The 22,727-nt window shown below is 41.3% G+C and overlaps 1 protein-coding gene across 6 annotated transcripts in view; it reads left to right on the top strand.

Moving 5' to 3' along the window:
* The first annotated feature begins 2,209 nt into the window (after positions 1-2,209).
* The window catches only part of LOC133502463 (cytosolic carboxypeptidase 4), a 213,804-nt gene continuing 193,286 nt past the window's right edge, over positions 2,210-22,727 (top strand). For 5 of the 6 annotated variants that reach the window (XM_061823276.1, XM_061823278.1, XM_061823274.1 and 2 more), the window contains exons 1-2: positions 2,210-2,576; positions 4,146-4,270. In XM_061823276.1, the coding sequence (XP_061679260.1) occupies positions 4,148-4,270 (123 nt within the window). In that variant the 5' untranslated portion in view covers positions 2,210-2,576; positions 4,146-4,147. The remainder of the gene's footprint in view (positions 2,577-4,145; positions 4,271-22,727) is intronic. The other variant, XM_061823277.1, reaches the window with a different exon arrangement.

The following is a 22,727-nucleotide window of genomic DNA, read 5'->3' on the forward strand; positions in this document are numbered from 1 at the left end:
TACTCACGTTCGATGTTTCTTCAACATCCACGAATTGATCACGAACGCATCACGTTGTTAGCAAGATAAGCTAAGGAATCCTTGGCCGATAAGCAAGTTTATGTTGGTGTTTCCACTCGCGCAACTTCTTATTGGTACTCATGGCCCTCGTTGTATACGATACATAGGTTTTGCAGGACGTGTAGATACTAGCGTTTGATGTTTTCCTCCTCTGTAAATATTGGAAAACAGAGCCGTCCCAGCTAGGCTAGGCTAATTAGGCCAAGCTGCTTCAACGCGAACGATACAACTCCAATTTTGGTACTAAGATTGCACAGATGGTGGTTTTAGTCCACTGAAGTCGTCGTCAGGAGTGTCCCACATCGAGTATTCACAACATTCGGTCCAAAATCATCAGGATGTATTGAATTACGATCGGGCTGGTCAGAGCCTACTGTTTAAGCTGCTACCAGCTTGAACACAGGAAGCAACCAAATCAGTCAGGATACAGAACACAAAGTGCATTCCTAAAACTGAATAAAAAGCCTGCTACACTAAAAAAAAAATTACGCACAGACAAAATCCATGTAATGGCGAGGCCGCATAAAGTGAACCGTGTTGTAGCAAGGGAACACTGTAATAGCAAAAATATAATCTCACCGACTTTAACACACATACTGTGTGATTTTAGGCATATCCTTTTCTAAATTGATCTAGTTACTTAATTACTCAGTTACTTAACTTAACTGCAGTTAGTTAGTCATGTTACTCTACCTTTTGGAGGTATAACAGCTTCAACACTTGTGGAAAAGTTTTAAGGAAAATTTAAATGTAAATTTATGGGAATTTGTGCCTTTTCGTCCAGGAACAAATGTGTGAGGTCACACACTAATTTTGTTTAAAAAGGCGTGGATCACTGTTCACTTGAAATCAACCAAAAGTTGTTCTATCAGATGGAACACATGACTCAGTACAGGCCAGTCAGATTCATCCATACCAAATTCTCTCATTTATGTCTTTATTGACCTTTTTTAGTGAACCAATACAGAAACATGGTGGAACAGGAAGGGGTCCAACATGTTACAATTGTTTGGCTGTCCAAAATCTCTTGGTATACTGAAGCAGTCCAAGTTCCTTTCACTGGAGCACAGGGGCTAATATTTAGGCATTTCCACCTCTATGTGAACAGTTTGAAAATGGGCCCTTCCTTTTCCAACATGACTGTGCATCAATACACAAAGTGCATGCCATGTTGTGTAACATGGCAAGTGTACTTATTTGTTCATGTGTGTGTCTGTGTGCATGTGTGTGGAAGATTGCTGAGTACATGTGTGGTCATCATTTCTTTAAGAGACAACAGGTGCTCCTGGTTCTAACAGTTTTGATGATTAGATCTTTTTGTTCTTGTCCTATCTCCTGTTAAGTGGCTGCCACATTACCTAAAACAGATCAAAGCATTTCTTTATTGGAAGCAGATGTATGATAATTATATTCACAATTATTCCTACAGTTGGATATCTATCTATCTATCTATCTATCTATCTATCTATCTATCTATCTCTATCTATCTATCTATCTATCTATCTATCTATCTATCTATCTATCTATCTATCTATCTATCTATCTATCTATCTATCTATCTATCTATCTATCTATCTATCTATCTATCTATCTATCTATCTATCTATCTATCTATCTATCTATCTATCTATCTATCTATCTATCTATCTATCTACCTATATTTACACACACATGCACACGTGTTACCAGTGCCAAACATAAGTTCTTGGTCATTAATCTTCTGTGAATGAATCCTACCACTGAATATAGTTTCCTCTGCAGCTGCCCAGCTGGTCTTGTCAAAGCCTTTTTTTAGTGGCAGACCTCTCAACACCAAAGCACAAATGTTTTGTAGAGCTCTTTATCCTGGAGGGATAGAGTTACATCTGCAAAAGCATCTGTGTGGACCTTGACACAGGATGTATACATTCAACCAAAATGACCATGTGCCAAATATTCTTTTCTTTATTCAAAAGAAATAAACACACTCACAGGATGCCACTACTTCTAAATGCTCATAAATAAAAGTAGCCTCCCTAATTATATGCAGTGAAGTTTGGAGGTGGTGGTCTGTCTATCTGACTGCACCGCTCTCTCTCTCTTTCTCTCTCTCTCTCTGTCTCTCTCTCCCTCTCACTCGCTCCCTCTTTCTGTCACATACACACACGCAGACACACGATGTGAAGATCTCTTTCTTTCACAGACACACACACCCACACGCACGCGCACACACACACGCGCACGCACAGACACCCACACGCACACACACAAACACTCGATGTCAAAAACCAAGGAGTCAAATGCGATGTTTCACAGTTCTGTGTGACAGTGGAATTTTTGCTTTATTTCCTCTACAACTCTTTTTCTGTGCTTTGGAAATCACAGATTTTTTTGTGCATTTTGTTACCTGCCTTTTTTTTTTGTGATTGTTTTTAAATTATCAAGACCTGGCTGATCCAATTTTTGCTTGGCCAAAAAGAATGTCAAACCCCCAAAACTCTGCCAGTGGCTTTGAAGCCATATTTTCTACTCTACAGGTAAGGATTCACTGTGGAAGTCAGCATTATATGATACTATAGACCTGACGATTTGAGACTGAGTAATGCAATGACTGAGATAAAAAGTATTTATCTCAGTGATACAGTGGTTCTTTCTTGTGTTAAGTGAAAGAATCCTGATACATTTTCTACAATACATTTACAGTTCATCTTTTCTTTTGTATGTTCATGTATTCAAACAATGGTGATGTTCAAAATGTGCATCATTATAGTGGCACACAATGGTATTCAACCCAGTTTTTACAAATAAACGTTTTCCTTATTTTTTGATCAACACTTGTGCCAACTACTACAATATTTTAATGATTGGCAGTTTTCTTTCCAGTGGTGCTTTGTATCAAAAGTTTGAGAACCACTCCTTTATATGATGGAATATGTTCACATAAATATCCTTTGTTTTCTTTTATGCCATTGTTGTGTACATTGACATATATAGTAGGTTGTTGTCGACAGTTGAAAGGGTCCTGTGCTCTGATTGAGTATCTCAATGTCATCTCTTTTGACCAGGGGTCGGCAAACCACGGCTCCGGAGCCGCATGAGGCTCTTTCGCCCTTATGTCGCGGCTCTGCGTACCTTGGGAAAACAAATAAGTGTCCGGTTGAAGTGTGTTATCTGTCTCAAAAATATGTATCATGTATTCTTATTAAGTCAAAGCTTTTAACTTCTCTCTTCAAACTTTGTGCAATTTCGGAAAGGTGTAATAAAAATACTTGTGGTTCTGATTTCCCGACTGACCCTAAAAATTCCCGCCAATCCAAACATTTTATGTAATATGTGAGGGGCATGGTTCTCAACAACCACACATGCGTCAGGTTGCTAAACAACGAGAGCTCAAACTATGTAGAAATGAGCATAATGGGCACATTAAAAAGCATGAGGGCCAAACCAATTAAAATGGTGGACGCCATAGTTAGACAGCAGCCACAGCGGTGTGGCAGTATCCTACTTCCTCATGCACGCTGCTGCTATGTTGTCCATTTAAACCTTGCACCCTGAGTATGTTGTGCGTTTAAACCTTGTTTTTCATGCCACTTGTTGTCTGATCGTTGTGTGTATATGAAGAGTTTGTTTTCAAAACGAGACATAGGAATTTTTTTCAGATTTACGAAACTTGCGCCAAAATTATCCATTCAGAGCTGGATAATTTTGGCGCGAGTTTCGTAAATCTGAAAAAAATGCCTATGTTTCGTTTTGAAAACAAACTCTTCATATGCATGTGTGTTCACAAGCGTCAGCTACCGTAACTGCATCATCCTATGTCATAGTGTGACTGAGTCATATTAAGTCAAGTTACAATTTCATGTGTTGCCATGTCCAATTTTTGACATGGTTTCATGTTTTTTGGACCAAGCCTTCATGAATTCTGATCTCTATTCATGTAAGAGCCTGAATTAACGAGAACTGACAAGAAAACTACGGCATCATATGCTGATGATGGAGTAAATATGTTTTGTAAAGAAAAACTAATAATAATAATAAATAGCCAACTACTGACCTTATTTCTGAAATGTAGGAAATCAAAACTACAACGTTTTTTTTTTTTTCAGGTATGATCACAGTTTGCCTTCTTCGGAGACATTTGACAGCTTATTTGACATGCCAGCAGCCATATTTGACAGTTGACATGCGCGCAAAGGCCAGTGACATCAAAATTACACAATATCTGAACAAAGTGGGTTTTTTTGTTTTTATTTGTTTACTTAATTGTTGTTGTGAATGGTAAGATTATTGTGATCTCAAAACACATTATCGCTAAAAATATGTGTCACACTATCCGAGACGCCAACACGCCTCCCAGACGGTCCTGTGTAAAGATGAAAGTGACTTACTACAGCCCTTATTTATAAACACTGTGCGCTTAGAATCAGGAGCAGCTAAAGCAAATGTTCGGGCAGTCATTTTGCAAATATTTATTTTCTATGGAAGTATATATGTGCCACCAGGATTTGAATTTGAAATGAAACAGAAAACAGGATTTGAATTTGAAATAAAAAGTGATCACGTTCACTAGTGGTATTTCAGTGTAACTTTTCAATGTTAGCAATTCAACTGGCTACAATTCGCTGTCTGAAATTCAACTGTTTACAATTCACTGCATAAAATTCACCATGTGTGCCACCAGGCAGGGTTACTTCAGGTCAGAACCAAACACCTAGCCAATTGCAGTTATGCTTTCTTAGTCACGTGACGTCACATACTAAGAGAGCGTAAATGGATTGGCTGGCTGTTTAGTTCTGACCTGAAGTAACCCTGCCTGGTGGCACAGAGGGTGATTTTTAGACAGTGTATTGAAGCCAGTCGAATTTCAGAAACCGAATTGTAGCCGGTTAAATTTCTGACAACGAATTTCAGACAGTGAATTGTAGCCGGTTGAATTTCAGACAGCGAATTGTAGCCAGTTGAATTGTTAACATTGAAAAGTTACACTGAAATATAACTATTAAAAATGTGATTCAAATTCTGGTGTCACATATTTACTTTCACAATTTTCTTTGTTCCGTGAAAAAGTGCTCTTTTTGCTGTTGTATTGCAATACCCTCGGCAACGGGCAATGAGAAACAGCAGTCACTGCTGGGTTTGTTCGTTTTTTTTTTTTTTAATTAACACTCCAACCACAACAAGCTGCTGGGTTGCCCTGGCTCTTCCCCTTGTCTACCTTTCTCTGCCCCCCTGTGTTCTCAAAGTGGTTCACATAATTACAGATCTTCAAATATTTTTAAATTCCGCTCCATGCCTAAGCCTAAAGGAAGATGGCTTAATGTGTAATCAATAATTTAAGTTCAGCTTTTTAATTCATTTGAATGAAACCTTCAACATTGCAATTTTTCAGTAAGAGTTAAAATTGCGTTTAATGAATAAAATATAATTTTCTGAAACATGGATGACTGCATAGATTTCATAAGCAACATAGTATTCTACAAGTGTAAAATTATATATAGATCTATTCTTTGGAGGGTGTATGGACACAAAAAAATATATAAGCTAACATCTTCATATTAGATATCAAGATGTTTTTGCGGCTCCCAGTTTTGTCTTTTCTGTGGAAACCGGATCGAAATGGCTGTGAATGTTATGTTGTTGACCCCTACTTTAGACCTTCTAATTTCAGTGAGCCTTCGAGAGTACAAGCCTGATCATGTCATTGTCGTTGGGATTTTGCATGGAATTGAAGGCAAAAAGTTGGATGACCCAACTGCAGAGAAGCAAAACAGAACTGCAAGAATCTCAATTTCATATTTAATTTTAAAATGAAGAGAGGCAAAAAGGAATAATGGAGGAAAAATAATAATAAAATAACAACGTCCACTCCTCCAAAGAAAAAAGCAAAACAAAAAAAACCAAAGGTTCCAAGTGACAAAAAAACTACTAGACGTACATTCACGACAAGAGAAATGTGACTTACAGCAACTGACTAAATAAAGGACAATGAACCAACAAGGACTGCAATCAGGGAACTACAAACTACATAGAGAAAAATTGACAAGATAATGAGGACCACCAGGACAAGACAAGTGACTGGCGGCAGTTGAGTAGTTGACACAGGGTAGCAGGCTGATGAGAACTGGTGTAGACAAGACATGTCTTCTGCTCTTCTCATGCTACATAAATTACTGCACCTCATGGCATTTGACCATCAAAATCCTGAAGTTCGCAGGTGACAACACAGTCATCTGCCTCATCAAAGACGGCAAGGAGTCTGTGGATTGACAGGAAGCAGCGAGACTGGAGCGTTGGTGTGGTCACCACAACCTGGCTTTGAACACTCTAAAGACTGTAGAAATGACTGTGGACTTCAGTAGCCCCTGACGCTGTCCAACTGTCTTGTGTCAACTGTCGAGACCTTCAAGTTCTTGGGAATTACAGTCTCAGAGGACCTGAATTAGGAGACAAACATCAACTCCATCCTTAAATAAAAGCCCAGCTCAGGATGTAGTTCTTGTGGCTTCTGAGGAAGCACAGCCTGTCACAAGAGCTGCTGAGACAGTTCTACACAGCGGTTATCCAATCAGTACTGTGTTCGGAGTTGCCAAAAAAAAAAGGACAAACTCAGACTGCAACGGACAATCAAAACCGCTGAATGGATTGTCGGCACCACTCTACCCACTATTGAGGACTTGCGCGCAAAGCGAACTTGGTCCATAGCAGGCAGGATCATTTCAGACCTTCCACATCCTGGCCACCACCTCTTCACAAGTCAAAAGTAGCACGCATTCTAACAGTTTTCCCCCTCTGGAAATTAAGTCATTAATTTCTTGATCAGGGAACCTACTATTTTCTGACTTGTCTCATTGTTGGGACACACAATCACATCGTGCTGGTCCAATCAGTAATAGTATTAGTAATATATTTTGTAGACTATTGCATGATTTAAACTGCTCCCTTTGCACAATTGTTATTGCACTGCTCTATAACGGCAACCATGAATGGATAAAGGCAGTCTGTACAAGCTTAACCCAATGTGGCATGTTGACACACTTATCTCTTACCTGTTCTAAATGAAGATTTTACATCTTGCACATCTGTGACTTCCTATAAACACTAATATCTTTTGTTCGTTGTTCTCGTTGTTTTGTTGTTCTTTGTTCCTAATGTCATACCAGGGCAGCACTGACAACTGGAGAAAAATTCCTCGTGTTTTTACACACTTTGCCAATAAAGCTGATTCTGATGAGCAGACAAGACAAACAAATGACACGGAAAAGACAAAAGCATTAAACAAAGTAAATCACAACCAAGTTAACAAAAGTGTGCCTCGTGTGGAGGAAGTAGGAATGTGAAAAAGGAAACAAGGGTGGTACAAGATGTGATGAAGAATTTGGCACAAGATTGAGGTCATATGGGGCAGTTTTGGCAGGACTTAACCAGATGGGGTGGAGTGTGGAGTGGAAATGGGTAAAAAATTGTGTGGCTTTGAAATAGCGATGGAAAAATGGGACAACAAAACTTGCCCTTCACTTGGGCGCTTCTGTTGGCCATCATGCGGAGGTCTCGGGCAAGATTCAAAATCTGTAAGAATCCGTAAGTAGTGTCACCTAAGCCTGATCAAAATGTGAGTGGCCAAAGGGAGTTGATAGGTTGTGGCTGACGAGAACAGCTGGAGGAAATAAAATGAGCAGACAAGATATGAACATGTGACTTTATTTGGGCATCAGGAATCGAGAACCAATTGGAACTAACATTCCAGTTTTCCTGAAATCGTTCAAAAAATAATAATTTGTTCACTGTTTTGATGTCTTCAGTCTGACAAGCCAAAATAACAAAGTGGAGTCAGCCTATGAAGAAGTGGTGAAAACCAACAAAGAACCCGCATGCACTTGTGCCCACCAGCAGCCCGCAAACAGAAGCATTAATAATTTTAAAATAAATCACTTCAGTGCAAAACTTGAATTAAGGTTCTATTGTGCAAAGGAGGCTTTCACAGTGTGAAGAATTCCCTCCCATTCCAAACCCTAGCCTATACCCAGCAGACTTCAATCAAGTCAATTGTTTGACTTTAGACTGTCCATCCCAACATTGAGGCAATTAAAAAGTTAATTGCTGGGTTGCACTTTTTAGCATATAATTTTGTCTTTAAACCAATGTAAGAGCTGATGCCAGACACTAAAATAAATCACTTTACTATATTGGGAAGAACCTTGAAATAGTTGCATTACAATCTTAACATTGAGGTAAAACTCCAGCTTTTTAAATCACAATGAATTTGAACAAAACAAAGAAAAAACTAAAAAACAAAAAAGTTTGCCTCACAGTAACAAGACCCTTTTGTCTAATTGGTGGGTAAATGTCAAGTTCACCAATCAGACATTCATTAAACAGGACAAAAAAGGAAGCAAAGACACCAGTTCAAGTCTCACGAGGAGAGAGGAGAGGAACTGTCTCGTACAATTCATCACTGCACTCTGATTATCCTCTCCTCAGCACCTCTATTTATTTAGTTTTGAGACGCCCCTTATTTACATGGATATTACAATAAGGAGATGACAAGCAAAACAGTTTGAAACAAGGTGTACATGTTTGTTCATGTGCGTGTGCATGTGCGTGTGCATGTGTGGAAGATTGCTGAATACATGTGTGGTCATCATTTCTTTAATAGGCAGCAGTTCTAATAGTTTTGATGATTAGATATTTTTGTTCTTGCTATCTCCTGCAAGGAGGCTGCCACGTTATCTAGGACAGAGCAAAGCATTTCTTTATTGGAAGCAAATGTATGATAATTATGATCACAATTATTCCTACATTCCCCCCCTGTTTATCCTACATTTGCCACTACGTTTTCTAGAGCAGAGCAAAGCATTCTTCATTGCAGGCAGAGACAGTAACTGAATTGTAGCAGAGCAAAGCATTTCTTCATTGCAGACAGAAACAGTAACTGAATTGGAGCAGAGCAAAGCATTTCTTCATTGCAGGCAGAAACAGTCACTGAATTGGAGCAGAGCAAAGCATTTCTTCATTGCAGACAGAAACAGTCACTGAACTGGAGCAGAGCAAAGCATTTCTTCATTGCAGGCAGAAACAGTCACTGAATTGAAGGAGAGCAAAGCATTTCTTCATTGCAGGCAGAAAGAGTCACTGAATTGGAGCAGAGCAAAGCATTTCTTCATTGCAGGCAGAAACATTCACTGAATTGGAGCAGAGCAAAGGATTTCTTCATTGCAGGCAGAAACATTCACTGAATTGGAGCAGAGCAAAGCATTTCTTCATTGCAGGCAGAAACAGTAACTGAATTATATTTACAATTATTTTACATTATCCCCCTCTTTATCCTACATGTGCTGAAATCCTCACATCATCTAATAGATCATCCTTTCGGCTTTATTCTACAGAGTCATATTTATGAAAACAAACATAGTTACACTCGGAGGAAAATATAGTACTAATTACTTGTAATCTTCTGAATCAGAGAACAGGTCTGTAAGGGAAGTCATAACATCATCATCGTGGTCAACAACATCACTGTCATTAACCTGTTGTGCCAATAGTGGATATATTTCTGCCAATTTTGAATTTGTCGGGGCAATAGCAGTGGTTATAAGTCGGTTAAGTAATGCCCTTATGCAGGGAATACAACAACATCCACACAATGTAAGAATAGCTTCAAACACAGCTATAGAAACTAGGACAGAGAACACCAACTTTTTATAATTGCCAAACATTTTTTCCCACCACTCAGACCAGGCTGATGTGCTCACGCCAGAGTGGTCCTTCATCTTGTGGTTCAGGGTGCGGAGGCCTTGAACGGCCCTTGTGAGTGACCCATCAGGTCCTGTGTTATTTGGAATAAACGTACAACACTGATCACCGAATATTGCACGGACGCCATCCTTCTCGGCCAGGAGCATGTCGACCGCAATGCGGTTCTGGAAAACCATGAGTGAGGTTGCAGCTAGTTGCTCTTTTATGGCAATAAAGCCTGCTTCTGTATAGTTACCTAGTTTCTGTACATCGTAATGTATGTAGTTGATTCTGTCAACATTTTTATTCGGGCTTATCCATAACAAGATGGATTCCCATCCTGCAGCAATCTGGTTAACCAACTTATACTCATCTGGTACGCCTCGTGGGATGCCGATTGCATCAATGTATGTCGGATCGCCATCTTTCCAAGAGGACCTTCGCCTTCGGCAAAAAACGAGTTGAGGTCCAAAGATGGATGCGGCCAATTGTATATCCTCTGCCGTGGATGGAAACACAGTCACAGGTAGGAGCAGTGATACCAGTGCACACGTTCCTGATGCATTTATAAGTGTGTCATACAACTTTTGGCCACCGCACCACCACCACACATTGCTGTGTGGTAGCAGAGGGGCATTTTGCCGATGGATAACATGACACCATGTTTTGTTGAGACTTCCCACTTTAACACCTGTCCCTGTAAAGTTAACACTGGAGAAATTAGCTAATGCAACATTAGTAGAAAATATCGGTATGTCATTTACTGCTTTAGTTGTTGGATAAACACTATTCCATTTCTGACAAGTGGTGTTAAGAGTTATTTTTGTCATTACTTCCATGGTGCACTGTGGTGGGATTGCTGCTGGAATGACACGTAGTAGTGGACTGGGGCCCATGCAGGTGATGCAACTATAGTTTACCATGCTAGCTGCATTCTCCATTAACAACAACCAATTATTTCGTACTTGTGAAATACCGGTCACTGCCAAAAAATGTCCATCCTGTTTTTTTTGTTGAAATATTTCAACCGCCTCCATAGTATACGGACTCTTTTGTCTGGCATTTGGGTTCAGGGTGGCGTTAAATTGGCAAATGGTGAGAAGGTAACGTGGGTTTCCTTTGACATAAGCCCATAGATGGAATCCCCAGCAAGGTGTGGAAGAAGGCTTAAAGGCTGGTGGAATAACTGAACCTTTAGTTAAATTTACTTGTATTGTAAGGCCTGTTTCTTTCTTAAGCAAGGTCATTAGGCGTTTGTGATGTTGAGAGTATGATGATGTTCCCCAGGAGGGGGTCCATCTGTTACCTTCGTCCACCACCAGGGTGTTCTACCTGGAGTCTCGGACATTATTTGTCAGATACCATTTATTTGATCTATACCTTATTCCTTGCAGGGTCCCTTTATTTGAGTGTTAATTTAGACTTGGCCAGGGAATTAAAATAGTGCTTAGCTGATTCATTGGGAGGCACATATAGAGTCCTGCCCTCATGCCTAGGTGACTGCCACATAGTTGTTTATCAATTTTATTTGAAATGAGGTTGCGCCTCTTTAGCTTATGTGTGGTAGGCATAGTTGACTTAGTATAATTATTGGTTATGTTATGTGTTTTTGTCAGCTGTGCAGGTGTCCAAAGGTACCATATGAACAAAAATATCATAATTGATGTCGCAGTTGCAGCCCAACTTGCTATGATTTCACTTTGCCATCTTGAAGTCATGTCGACCAAGTCACCCCTAAATGAGTCAGGTGTCTTTTAAATCTTCACTAGCCTTCAGGTATTTTCAGATACTATAAATCTGCACCCACCGTATGCTGGTCTTTGCTCACCTTTCCCTTCGGGTGACTCAGCTGAGATGACCTTTTTACAGTGTGTGAGATGTATCCACTTGTTTCTTTCTGCTATTGTCACTGCTGTTGGTGTCGTCAGCAATACTTGAAATGGGCCTTCCCACTTTGGATCATGCCAGTGCTTCTTCTTTATGCTGCGTGTCGGCACCCAGTCGCCTGGCACCACCAGTTGTTGATCCTGTTGGGAAATAATATCACATTCTGGTAATTTAAGTTCACTTCTTTTTTCTAATGTTTTTCTCATGTAGTCTGCTAAATTTGCCTCATCATCTATCTCCCATTGTGTGGAAAATATCGGTAATTTGTATGGTCTCCCAAACAGTGTTTCAAATGGAGTGAGACCTGTATACTTGTTATGTTGATGTATAGTTTGACTAGATCTATACATTGCGTCCATGGTCTGTGTTTCTTCCATGCATTTCTTCAGTCTATTCTTAATTGTGCCGTTCATTCTTTCTACCAAACCTGCACTTTGTGGATGATAAGAACAGTGGTGTTTCAAGTTAATGTGGAACATGTGTCCTATTTTGTCGAGCACTTTGTTTACAAAGTGTGTTCCATTATCACTATATATGGTCTCTGGGATACCATATCGTGGTATGATGTCTTTACGTCATGCTTTTGCTACTGTTAGCGCATCAGGTTTTTTAGCCGGAATACTTCTACCCATTTTGAAAAAGCATCAATGATGACTAAACAGTATTGTTTTCCCTCACTTTTGTTTAGTTCAATGAAATCCATGTGTATTCTCTGAAATGGATATGTAGTCTGAGGAAACTGACCACATTTTGGACGCACATTCCCTTGTGGATTATGTCGAGCACAGGTCAAACAAGCCCTGCAAAAAATTTTTGCATACAAGTTAAATCCATAGGTTGTATAATGCCTTTGTCCCAAGGCTACCATTCCCCCTGTTGAGACATGAGACTTCCCGTGGCTCAATATTTCCGCCCACTTAAAAAGATTTTTTGGTAGAATGGGTTTTGTATCTGTGCTGACATAAATCCCATTTTGTAATGTGGCGCCTTTATTTTTCCACATTTTTAGTTCTGCTGGCAAGCTTTCTTGTTGCATTTTGTTTAACACATCATTTCAAAGTATGTCTTCATTTGTTGCATGGTCAGCTAATCCCATAAAGGTTTTGGCTGCTACTTCTTTTGCTGTTTTATCTGCAAGTGCATTTCCTAATGATACTTTGTCTGTATTTGATGTGTGTGCTGCACATTTACATATGCCTATTTCTTTTGGTAATTGAACTGCTATGAGCAAATTTTGTAGTAGCTCTGCATGTGTCACTGGTTTCCCTGTAGATATCACCATTCCTCTGTTTTTCCAGTATTGCGCAAATATGTGACATGTAGCAAAAGCATATTGGCTGTCTGTGTAGATTGTAACACATTTTTCTTTCATTAATTTACATGCCTCAGTTAGTGCCACTAATTCTGCAGCTTGCAATGAATCGTGTGATGGCAACGGTTAAGCTTTTAAAATGTGTTTCTGTTACTTCAGCATATCCCGTTTGTGTTTTTCCAAAATTATTCTTTTTTGATGATCCATCTACAAAAAGGATTTCTCCTGTTTCTAATGGTTGGTCTTTTAAATCTGGTCTGCATTTAGTAGTTTGTTCAGATAATTCTTGGCAGTCATGTTGTTCTCCCTCGTCAGGGAGTGGTAGAAGGGTAGCCGGGTTTAAAACAGTCCATCTTTCCAGTGTGAGGTGTGGTTGAGATAACAATATGGCCATGCATGATAGATGTCTAGCTGGGGACAAAAAGGTCATATTGGTCTGTAGCAGTAGGGCTGACACAGCATGTGGCACCCTTAGTGTTAGTGTTAGGGTTTAAATTATTTTACCATGGAGTAGATGGGAAGAAAATGGAGCAGGGGTTATTTTAAAAGAAGAGCTGGCTAAGAATGTCTTGGAGGTGAAAAGATTATCAGATCGAGTGTTGAGGCTGAAACTTGAAATTGAGGGCGTAGTGTATAATGAGTTTAGCGGCTATGCCCCACAGGTAGGGTGTGACCTAGAGTTGAAAGAGAAATTCTGGAAGGAACGAGATGAAGTAGTTCTGAGCATCCCAGACAGAGAGGGAGTTGTGGTTGGTGGAGATTGTAACGGATATGTTGGAAAAGGAAATAGATAACGAGATGAAAGTCTTTGTCTCAGAATTATTGGCTGTATTTCTTCAACAATACAGAATCACGCTTGACCTAGGTACCTCTAAATACATAACATATAAGATAGGCCACTTAAATATCATCTATGTCCCCCCAAGCCTTTGGATGGTGTCTGTTTGATAAGCATAAGATAAACGCAAAATTCAAAGGCTGAGTACTAAGTTGGTCTGCATTTGGTGGGGTTGATAGAAAGGCAATCATGTAACATGTGTATATCAAGGAGACCAAATTAAGTTGTAGCTGTAACAAACTGGATGTAGGAAAGGCTAGGCTCTAATTTATGTAGAATAACAAAGTCATTTGTTGCTCAGGTCGCAGATCGCTCAAAATCTCTTGTCACAACCTTATGGGGTAGGTACTTGTTTGGGTGGATTGGGATGAAGCCCCGGATTGTTTGTCCGAAGATGCAGATCACTGGGGATAACCCTGTATCTCTGTCTGCAGTGTTGCAGTATTGGAGGATGGCGCGTTGAAATGCATCCGGGTCAAGGCTACCAATCACAACTAGTGATGTTGATGATCATCCTCTTGGTCTTCACACGAATTTCTGCCCTGCTGTTGCTGTGAGGGAATGCTACAGACGAGAGGCGGTGATGAACTCACCAGTCGCGCAGGAGGGCCACTGTGGCTGTGGATGTAAACTCTGGACCACCGTCAGATGAGAGCTCTTCACTGATCCCAAATGTTGTGAATGTGCACCTGAGGCTGGATATGAGGCCTTTGGTTTCCCCGTGCGCTCTTTCCACGATAGGCAGGTTGCTGTATCTGTCGCCGATCACCAAGTAGTGGTATCCGGCAAATTGGACAAAGTCTGCATAGATACATTGAAGGGGGTATTGGGGTTGTACTGGTGGGGTTGGAGGAGCACCTGTTTGTGATGGAGCTAGACGACTGACAAAATCATACCTGGCCAGAAGAATGACCCATCAGCCGAGAGCACATTTGGGAGATACCTTGATGGGCTGAGTGGAGTGCTCAGAGAACATTGTTAGAGTGAAGAAAATAAGTATTTGAACACATTGCTAAATTGCAAGTTCTCCCACTTACAAATCATTGGAGGGGTCTCAAATTTTCATCGTAGGTGCATGTCCACTGTGAAAGAGATAATTTAAAACAAAAAATCCAGAAATCACAATGTATGATTTTTTTTTTTAACAATTTATCTGTGTGATACAGCTGCAAATAAGTATTTGAACACCCGAGAAAAACAATGTTAATATTTGGTACAGGAGCCTTTGTTTGCAATTACAGAGGTCAAACGTTTCCTGTAGTTATTCACCAGGTTTGCACACAATGCAGGATGGATTTTGGCCCACTCCTCCACACAGATGTTCGCGCTGAGCCTCTTCCTGTTTACGGATAGGCTGACAGATGAGGTTAGACTTGATTCCTCTTGGACCATGATGTTCGAAGATAATATTGCAATCTGCAGTGAAAGCAGGGAACAGGCGGAGCGAGAGTTAGAAAGATGGAGGTACACACTGGAAAGGAGAGGAATGAAGATTAGCTGTAGTAAAACAGAATATTTGTGCGTGAATGAGAGGGGAGGAGGAGGAAGAGTGAAGGTCCAGGGAGAAGAGATAGCAGGGGTGGACGACTTTAAGTACTTCGGGTCAACAATCCAGAGCAAAGGTGAGTGTGGTAAGGAAGTGAAGAAACGGGTCCAAGCAGGGTGGAACAGTTGGCGGAAGATGTCTGGTGTTCTATGCGACAGAAGAGTCTCCGCTAGGATGAAGGGCAAAGTTTATAAAACAGTGGTGAGGCCAGCCATGATGTATGAATTTGAGACGGTGGCACTGAAGAAACAACAGGAAACAGAACTGGAGGCAGTAGAAATGAAGATGCTGAGGTTCTTGCTTGGAGTGAACACTGAGGATAGGATTAGAAACGAGCTCATTTGAGGGACAGCCAAAGTTGGATGTTTTGGAGACAAAATTAGAGAGAGCAGACTTAGACTTGGTTGGGACATGTTCAGAGCTGAAAGAGTGAGTATATTGATAGAAGGGTCCTGAGGATAGAGCTGCCAGACAAAAGAGCGAGAGGAAGACCAAAGAACAGGTTGATGGAAGTTGTGAGGGAGGACAGGAGGTCAGTGGGTGTTAGAGAAGAAGATGCAGATGGAAGAGAGACTTAGATGAAAAAAGATGACACGCTGTGGTGACCCCTAACGGGACAAGCTGAAAGGAAAACAAGAAGAAGCCTTTGTTTGCAATTACAGAGGTCAAATATTTCCTGTAGTTGTTCACCAGGTTTGCACACACTGCAGGAAGGATTTTGGCCTCCACACGGATCTTCTCTTGATCAGACAGGTTTCTGGGCCGTCGCTGAGAAACATGGAGTTTCAGCTGCCTCCAAAGATTTTCTGTTGGGGTTAGGTCTGGAGACTGTCTAGGCCATGCTAGAACCTTGATATGCTTCTTCCGGAGCCACTCGTTGGTTTTCCTGGCTGTGTGCCCCGGGTCATTGTCATGTTGAAAAATCCAGCCACGACGCATCTTCAATGCTCTGGCTGAGGGAAAGTTGTTCCCCAAAATCTCACAATACATGGCTGTGATCATCCTCTCCTTAATACAGTGCAGTTGTCCTGTCCCATGTGCAGTAGGGATGGTGTTCTTGGAATGGAACTCATCATTCGTCTTCCTTCAAGCACGACTAGTGGAATTATGACCAAAAGTTCAATTTTGGTCTCATCTGACCATAAAACGTGCTCCCATGAGTCCTCTGTATCATCCTGTTTAAAACCTGTTTAAAAGTTCACCTCCACTCCACGTATTTTCCTGAATCAGATGCACCTGTGTGAGGTCGTTTGCTGCATAAAGACAGCTGTCCACCCCATAGAATCAGGAAGACTCAAACTTGTAACATGGCCAAGAACAAAGAGCTGTCCAAAGACACCAGAGACAAAATTATACAACTCCACACAGCTGGAAACGGCTACGTAGAAATTTACAAGCAGCTTGGTGAAATAAGGTCCACTGTTGGAGCAATCATTAGAAAATGGAAGAAGCAAAACATGATGGGCATTCTCAATCGGAGTGGAGCCCCATGCAAGATATCACCTCGTGGGGTCTCAATGATCCTTAAATCCTTATTTTTTGGAACAACCTCTTTCCTTCAGTCAGAGCATTGAAGATGGGTCGTGGCCTAGCCCGTCTCCAGAACTAAACCCAATAGAAAATCTTTGGAGGGAGTTGAAACTCCGTGTTTCTCAGTGACAGCCCCGAAACCTGTCTGAAAGAGAACATCTGTGTGGAGGAGTGGGCCAAAATCCATCCTGCATTGTGTGCAAACCTGGTGAATAACGACAGGAAACGTTTGACCTCTGTAATTGCAAACAAAGGCTACTGTACCAAATATTAACATTGGTTTTTCTCAGGTGTTCAAATACATATTTCCAGCTGTATCACACAAATAAATCGTTAAAGAATCATACATTGTGATATCTGAATTTTTTCTTTTTAGATTTTCTCTCGCACAGTGGACATGCACCTATGATGCAAATTTCAGTCCCCTCCATGATTTCTTAGTGGGAGAACTTGCAATATAGCAGGGTGTTCAAATACTTATTTTCTTCTACGTAGGCTGGGAGGGATGATTATGATTATGTGGTCGTTGTACAGAGCCACAACATCAAAGATGGCCAGTTTGTCTCTGTTTTGGTAATAGGGTCTGAGTTCTGTTGGCGGGTTATCCTTTGCCACAATTAGGTCAATAAATTTGACCATTGAGTCATCACTATTGGTGGCCACACGAATATTGTTCCAGGTGATGGAGCTAACCCCACCTAGAGAGTCCTCTTCACTAGAGTGCAGTGCAGGGCTCTCTGGTTGGGCTCTGATGGCCATGAGGAAGCTGTGAGGCATGATCGGGAGGTTGTTGTCAGTCGAGACTGGTGTTGCATCATCAGACAGGTGAAGGTGAATGGGAGCCCCGACTGGGTAACGTGAGATAATATCTGCAGGAGCATGACGGATCCCTGGAATGTGAGCGATATGGAATCTGTACTTCAGAGATTTTTCTTTCAGGTTCCTCAGTCGTGGGTTGGGGATGGCATCCAAGTTTGTCACCGAACACCTTCAGAAGGGGTCTGTGATCGACCACAATGATCAGATTGGGGCAGCCCAGAACCAAATGATGATTTTTTTTAAGGGCATCCGCCACAGCCAGTGCCTCTCCTTCAATGGGGGCATACCTTGATTCGGCCGATGAAGTAAAGCGGCTGGCCACCAGTGTGACTTTCCAGCCTAGGCGGCAGCAGAGTGGCTTGCTTGATGTGTCGAATATTTCCACGCCCCTTTGGATTAAGATAGTCTTGGTTTCTTCAAAGAGGTTATCCATATGTAAATTCAATTTGAGTGGCGTGTTGTATTATAGCAGGGTGCGAAAGGGTTGCATTCTCTCTACTGATGCAAAAGTTAATGCTACTTGGTTTACAAGTCCAAACCAGCTTCACACTTCAGTGATATTGCAAGGTTTGGGGAATCCCTTGATTGCCTTCAGAACCTATGGGCATGGACGAACAGTTGTGGGGGTGATTTCAAAGCCTGCAAAATTGACAGTTTCTTTGGCAAATAAGAATTTTGATGGGTTGAGGATGATACCATTTCAGCCAAATTTGTCCAACCAATTTGCCGCTTGGATGTCCTCAATGAGGGGAGACCACATTAATGTGCCCTCAATGACTTTGGTTTTGTTGTCAATGACACGAACTATTTCATCAAATCACCCGGTGTATACGTCTCCAGATGCTATGTATGCCTGAGGGCATACTCAATACCTGTACCGGCCGCAGAGTGTGACGAAGGTTGTCAGGTGCCTGTCCTTAGGGTTGAGTGTGATGCTATGGTAGCCATTCCAGGCATCAAAAGTGCTTTTCCTTGTGTTCCGTGGGACCATGCAGGCTTGGTGGAATGGGGATTGGGTGTGGTGTGTCTTTCTTGTTGCATGGCGATTCAAAGCTTGGAAGTCGACAGTTTGCTGAGGTTTACCAGATTTTTTCTGTGCTAACGATCATTCGATGACACCATGAAGCTGGGGTTCCGATTGGGACAGGCTCTAAGACACTGAGCTGGACATCCTGATAATCATGATCACCTGTTTTTGCCAGTGGACAGGTACTGGGATTTGTATGTGGTGTGCTACAGGTGTGGCATTGGCGTCTACAATAAGTCTCATGGAGGGTCATGACATCATGAGCAGATTTTTATATGAACAAATGTTGAATGTTTTTCCTCTGTTCTCATCAGTGGGTGGAAAGGGTTAGGATGTTGGGAAAGGGGGTGGGGTTTGGCGGTGAGGACAGTTGCAACAGTCTTCATCAGGGCTATTGTCTGTGTCACTGTGCAGTGTAGAAGACTCTGTTATTACTGACTCAATGGAGGGAAATGAGTGGGGTATAATGGGGTATAATGCCTAGATCCCTGGAGGCCTCCATGGATAGGAAGAATTTCTCTGTTGATTGGGAAATGTATACAATCTGACGTGTTGTTTTTGGCTGCATAGATTGTGTAAAGACGGTGATGCATAGGTGTAGGGCGCCCACGATTTCTATGTGGCCCTCATCTTCATTGAGGTGGGGATGAGGTGGGAGGGGTTCAAATCAAGCTGACGCAGGAAGGAAGTCCCAGCAAGACACAATTGGCAGCCTGTGTCTCCGACTGCCAGTATGGTATTAGTTCCAGTGGGAATGCACAGAGTGGATTCAATTCCTTAGTCGTTGGCATCTAATGGGAGGGTTCACCAATCAGACATTCATTAAACAGGACAAAAAGGAAAGCAAAGACACCAGTTTAAGTCTTGAGAGGAGAGGAACCTTCTCGTACAATTCACCACTGCACTCTCTGATTATCCTCTCCTCAGCACCTCTATTTATTTAGTTTTGAGACACCCCTTATTTACATGGATGTTACAAAAAGGAGACGACAAGCAAAATAGTTTGAAACAAGGTGTACATATTTGTTCATGTGCGTGTGCATTTGTGGAAGATTGCTGAATACATGTGTGGTCATCATTTCTTTAACAGGCAGCAGTTCTAACAGTTCTGATGATTAGATGTTTTTGTTCTTGCTATCTCCTGCTAGGAGGCTGCCACGTTATCTAGGGCAGAGCAAATCATTTCTTTATTGAAAGCAATGTATGATAATTATGATCACAATTATTCCTACATTTCCCCACTGTTTATCCTACATTTGCTACCACGTTTTCAAAGAGCAGAGCAAAGCATTTCTTCATTGCAGTCAGAAGCAGTTACTTAATGCTATTTACAATTATTTCTACATTATCCTCCTGTGTATCCAACATTTGCTCAAATCCTGAAATAATCTAAGAGATCACCCTTTCGGGTTACACTTGGAGGAAAATATAGCACTAATTACTTGTAATCTTCTGGATCAGAGAATAGGTCTGGAAGAGAAGTCATAACATCATCATCGTGGTCAACAATAACACTGTCATTACTCTGTTGTGCCAATAGTGGATATATTTCTGCCAATTTTGAATTTGTCGGGGCAATAGCAGTGGTTATAAGTTGGTTAAGTGATGCCTTTATGCAGGGAATACAACAACATCCACACAATGCAAGAATAGCTGCAAACAGCGATAGAACCGAGGACAGAGAACGCCAAATTTTTAGATTTGCCAAACTTTTTTTTTTTTTTTTCCCCACCACTCAGACCTGGCTGATGTGTTTATACCAGAGTGCTCCTTCATCTTGTGGTTCAGGGTGCGGAGGCCTGGAATGGCCCTTGTGAGTGACCCATCAGGTGCTGTGATATTTGGAATAAACGTACAACACTGATCACCGAATATTGCACGGACGCCATCCTTCTCGGCCAGGAGCATGTCGACCGCAATGCGGTTCTGGAAAACCATGAGTGAGGTTGCAGCTAGTTGCTCTTTTATGGCAATAAAGCCTGCTTCCGTATAGTTACCTAGTTTCTGTACATTGTAATGTGTGTAGTTGATTCTGTCAATGTTTTTATTCAGTTATCCATAACAAGATGGATTCCCATCCTGCAGCAAACTCGTTAACCAACTTATACTCATCTGGTATGCAGTTGGGATTCCATTTGCATCAATGTATGTCAGATCTCCATCTTTCCAAGAGGACCTTCGCCTTCGGGAGAACCCAAGGGGAGGTCCAAAGATGGATGCGGCCAATTGTATATCCTCTGCTTTGGATGGAAACACAGTCACAGATAAGAGCAGGGATACCAGTGTACACATTCCTGTTGGATTTATCAGTGTGTCATACAACTTTTGACCAACACACCACCACAACAAATCGCTTCATGGGAGCAGTGGGGCAGTTTGCAGATGGATATCATGACACCATGTTTTGTTGACACTTCCCACTTTAAAATCTGTCCCTATAAAGCTAACACAGGAGAAATTAGCCAATGCAACATTAGTAGAAAATATCAGTTTATCATTTACTGCCTTAGTTGTTGGATAAACACTTTTCCATTCCTGACAAGTGGTGTTAGGAGTTTTTTTAGTCATTACCTCCAGGGTACATTGTGTTGGGATATCTGGTGGAATGACACGCATTAGTGGCCCAGGGCCCATGCATTTGATCTAAATATAGTTGACCTTGTTACCTGCATTCTACATTAATAACAACCAGTTTTGTTTCCCATTTGTAAAAATGATAATCATAATAATGAAAAAATGTTCCTCAGGCTTTTTCGGTTAAAATACTCCCTCCATACTATACGTACTCTTTTGCATGGCATTCGGGTTTAAGGTAGCATTAAATTGGCAAATGGTGAGAAGGAAGTGGGGGTTTCATTTAGCATAAGCCCAAAGATGGAATCCCCAGCAATTAGACTCTGCCAAGGAATTGAAAAAGTGCTGAACTGATTCACTGGGAGGCACACATGGAGTCCTCCTCTCATGCCTCGGTGAATCCCGCATAGTTGTTTACCAATGTTATTTGAAATGTGGTTGTGCTTCTTTATCTTATGTGTGGTAGGCATAGTTGACTGAGTATAATTATTGGTTCTGTTGTTATGTATTTTTGTCAGCTTTACAGGTGTCCAAAAGTAGCATATGAACAAAAATATCATTATGGCTGTCAATGTTGCAGCCCAACATGCTATCATATTATTTAGCCATTTTGAAGTCATGTCGACCAAGTCACCCCTAAATGAGTGAAGTGTCTTTTAAATCTTCACCAGCCTTCAGGTATTTTCAGATACTATAAATCTGCACCGATCGTATGCTGGACTTTCCTCACCTTTCCCCTTGGGTGACTCATCTGAGATGACCTTTTACAGTGTGTAAGGTGTATCCACGTGTTTCTTTCTGCTATTTTGTCCATGTCATTCAGCTCTCGCTCAGTCTACGCCAGTGTTTGGGTAATACTGCATGTACAGTAGATGTTAATTCATAAACAGACATAGGATGAATAGACAAATGGCAGTAATAAGGTTATTAAAGCAAACTTGTTACATTTTTTTTCCTGATGGTGTAGTGCAGGGATGTCAAACTCATTTCTCTTGTGGGCCACGTTGTAGTTCAGGTTTCCCTCAGAGCGACATTTCGAGTGAAGGCAGTTTGGGATCGATTCCCGCTCAGTGATGGTGTCGACATCTGCACTGTGACTGTCTGGCGACCAGTTCGGGGTGTAGTCTGCCGCTCCCCGAAGTTAGCTGGATTGGCTCCAACTCTCTCTCCGAATAAATGCAGAAGGGTTGCGTCAGGAAAGGCATCCGGCATAAAAAAATCAAAAAGACAGTTACTGCCGCACCAACATGACAATGGCACAAAAATGGCTTCACACATCAATGCTGATAAAATTCCCAATTTGTTTCTAGTCCTATCAAATTGATGCATGTGAAATTTCCTAGTGACACGCCATTAGAAAAGTTTTTTTGTTTTTCAAGAGAAGTTAATGGATACACAGAATCGCCCAACTTTTTTTTTTTTT

Source organism: Syngnathoides biaculeatus, chromosome 6 (assembly GCF_019802595.1).
Source record: "Syngnathoides biaculeatus isolate LvHL_M chromosome 6, ASM1980259v1, whole genome shotgun sequence".
NCBI classification, from domain to species: domain Eukaryota; kingdom Metazoa; phylum Chordata; class Actinopteri; order Syngnathiformes; family Syngnathidae; genus Syngnathoides; species Syngnathoides biaculeatus.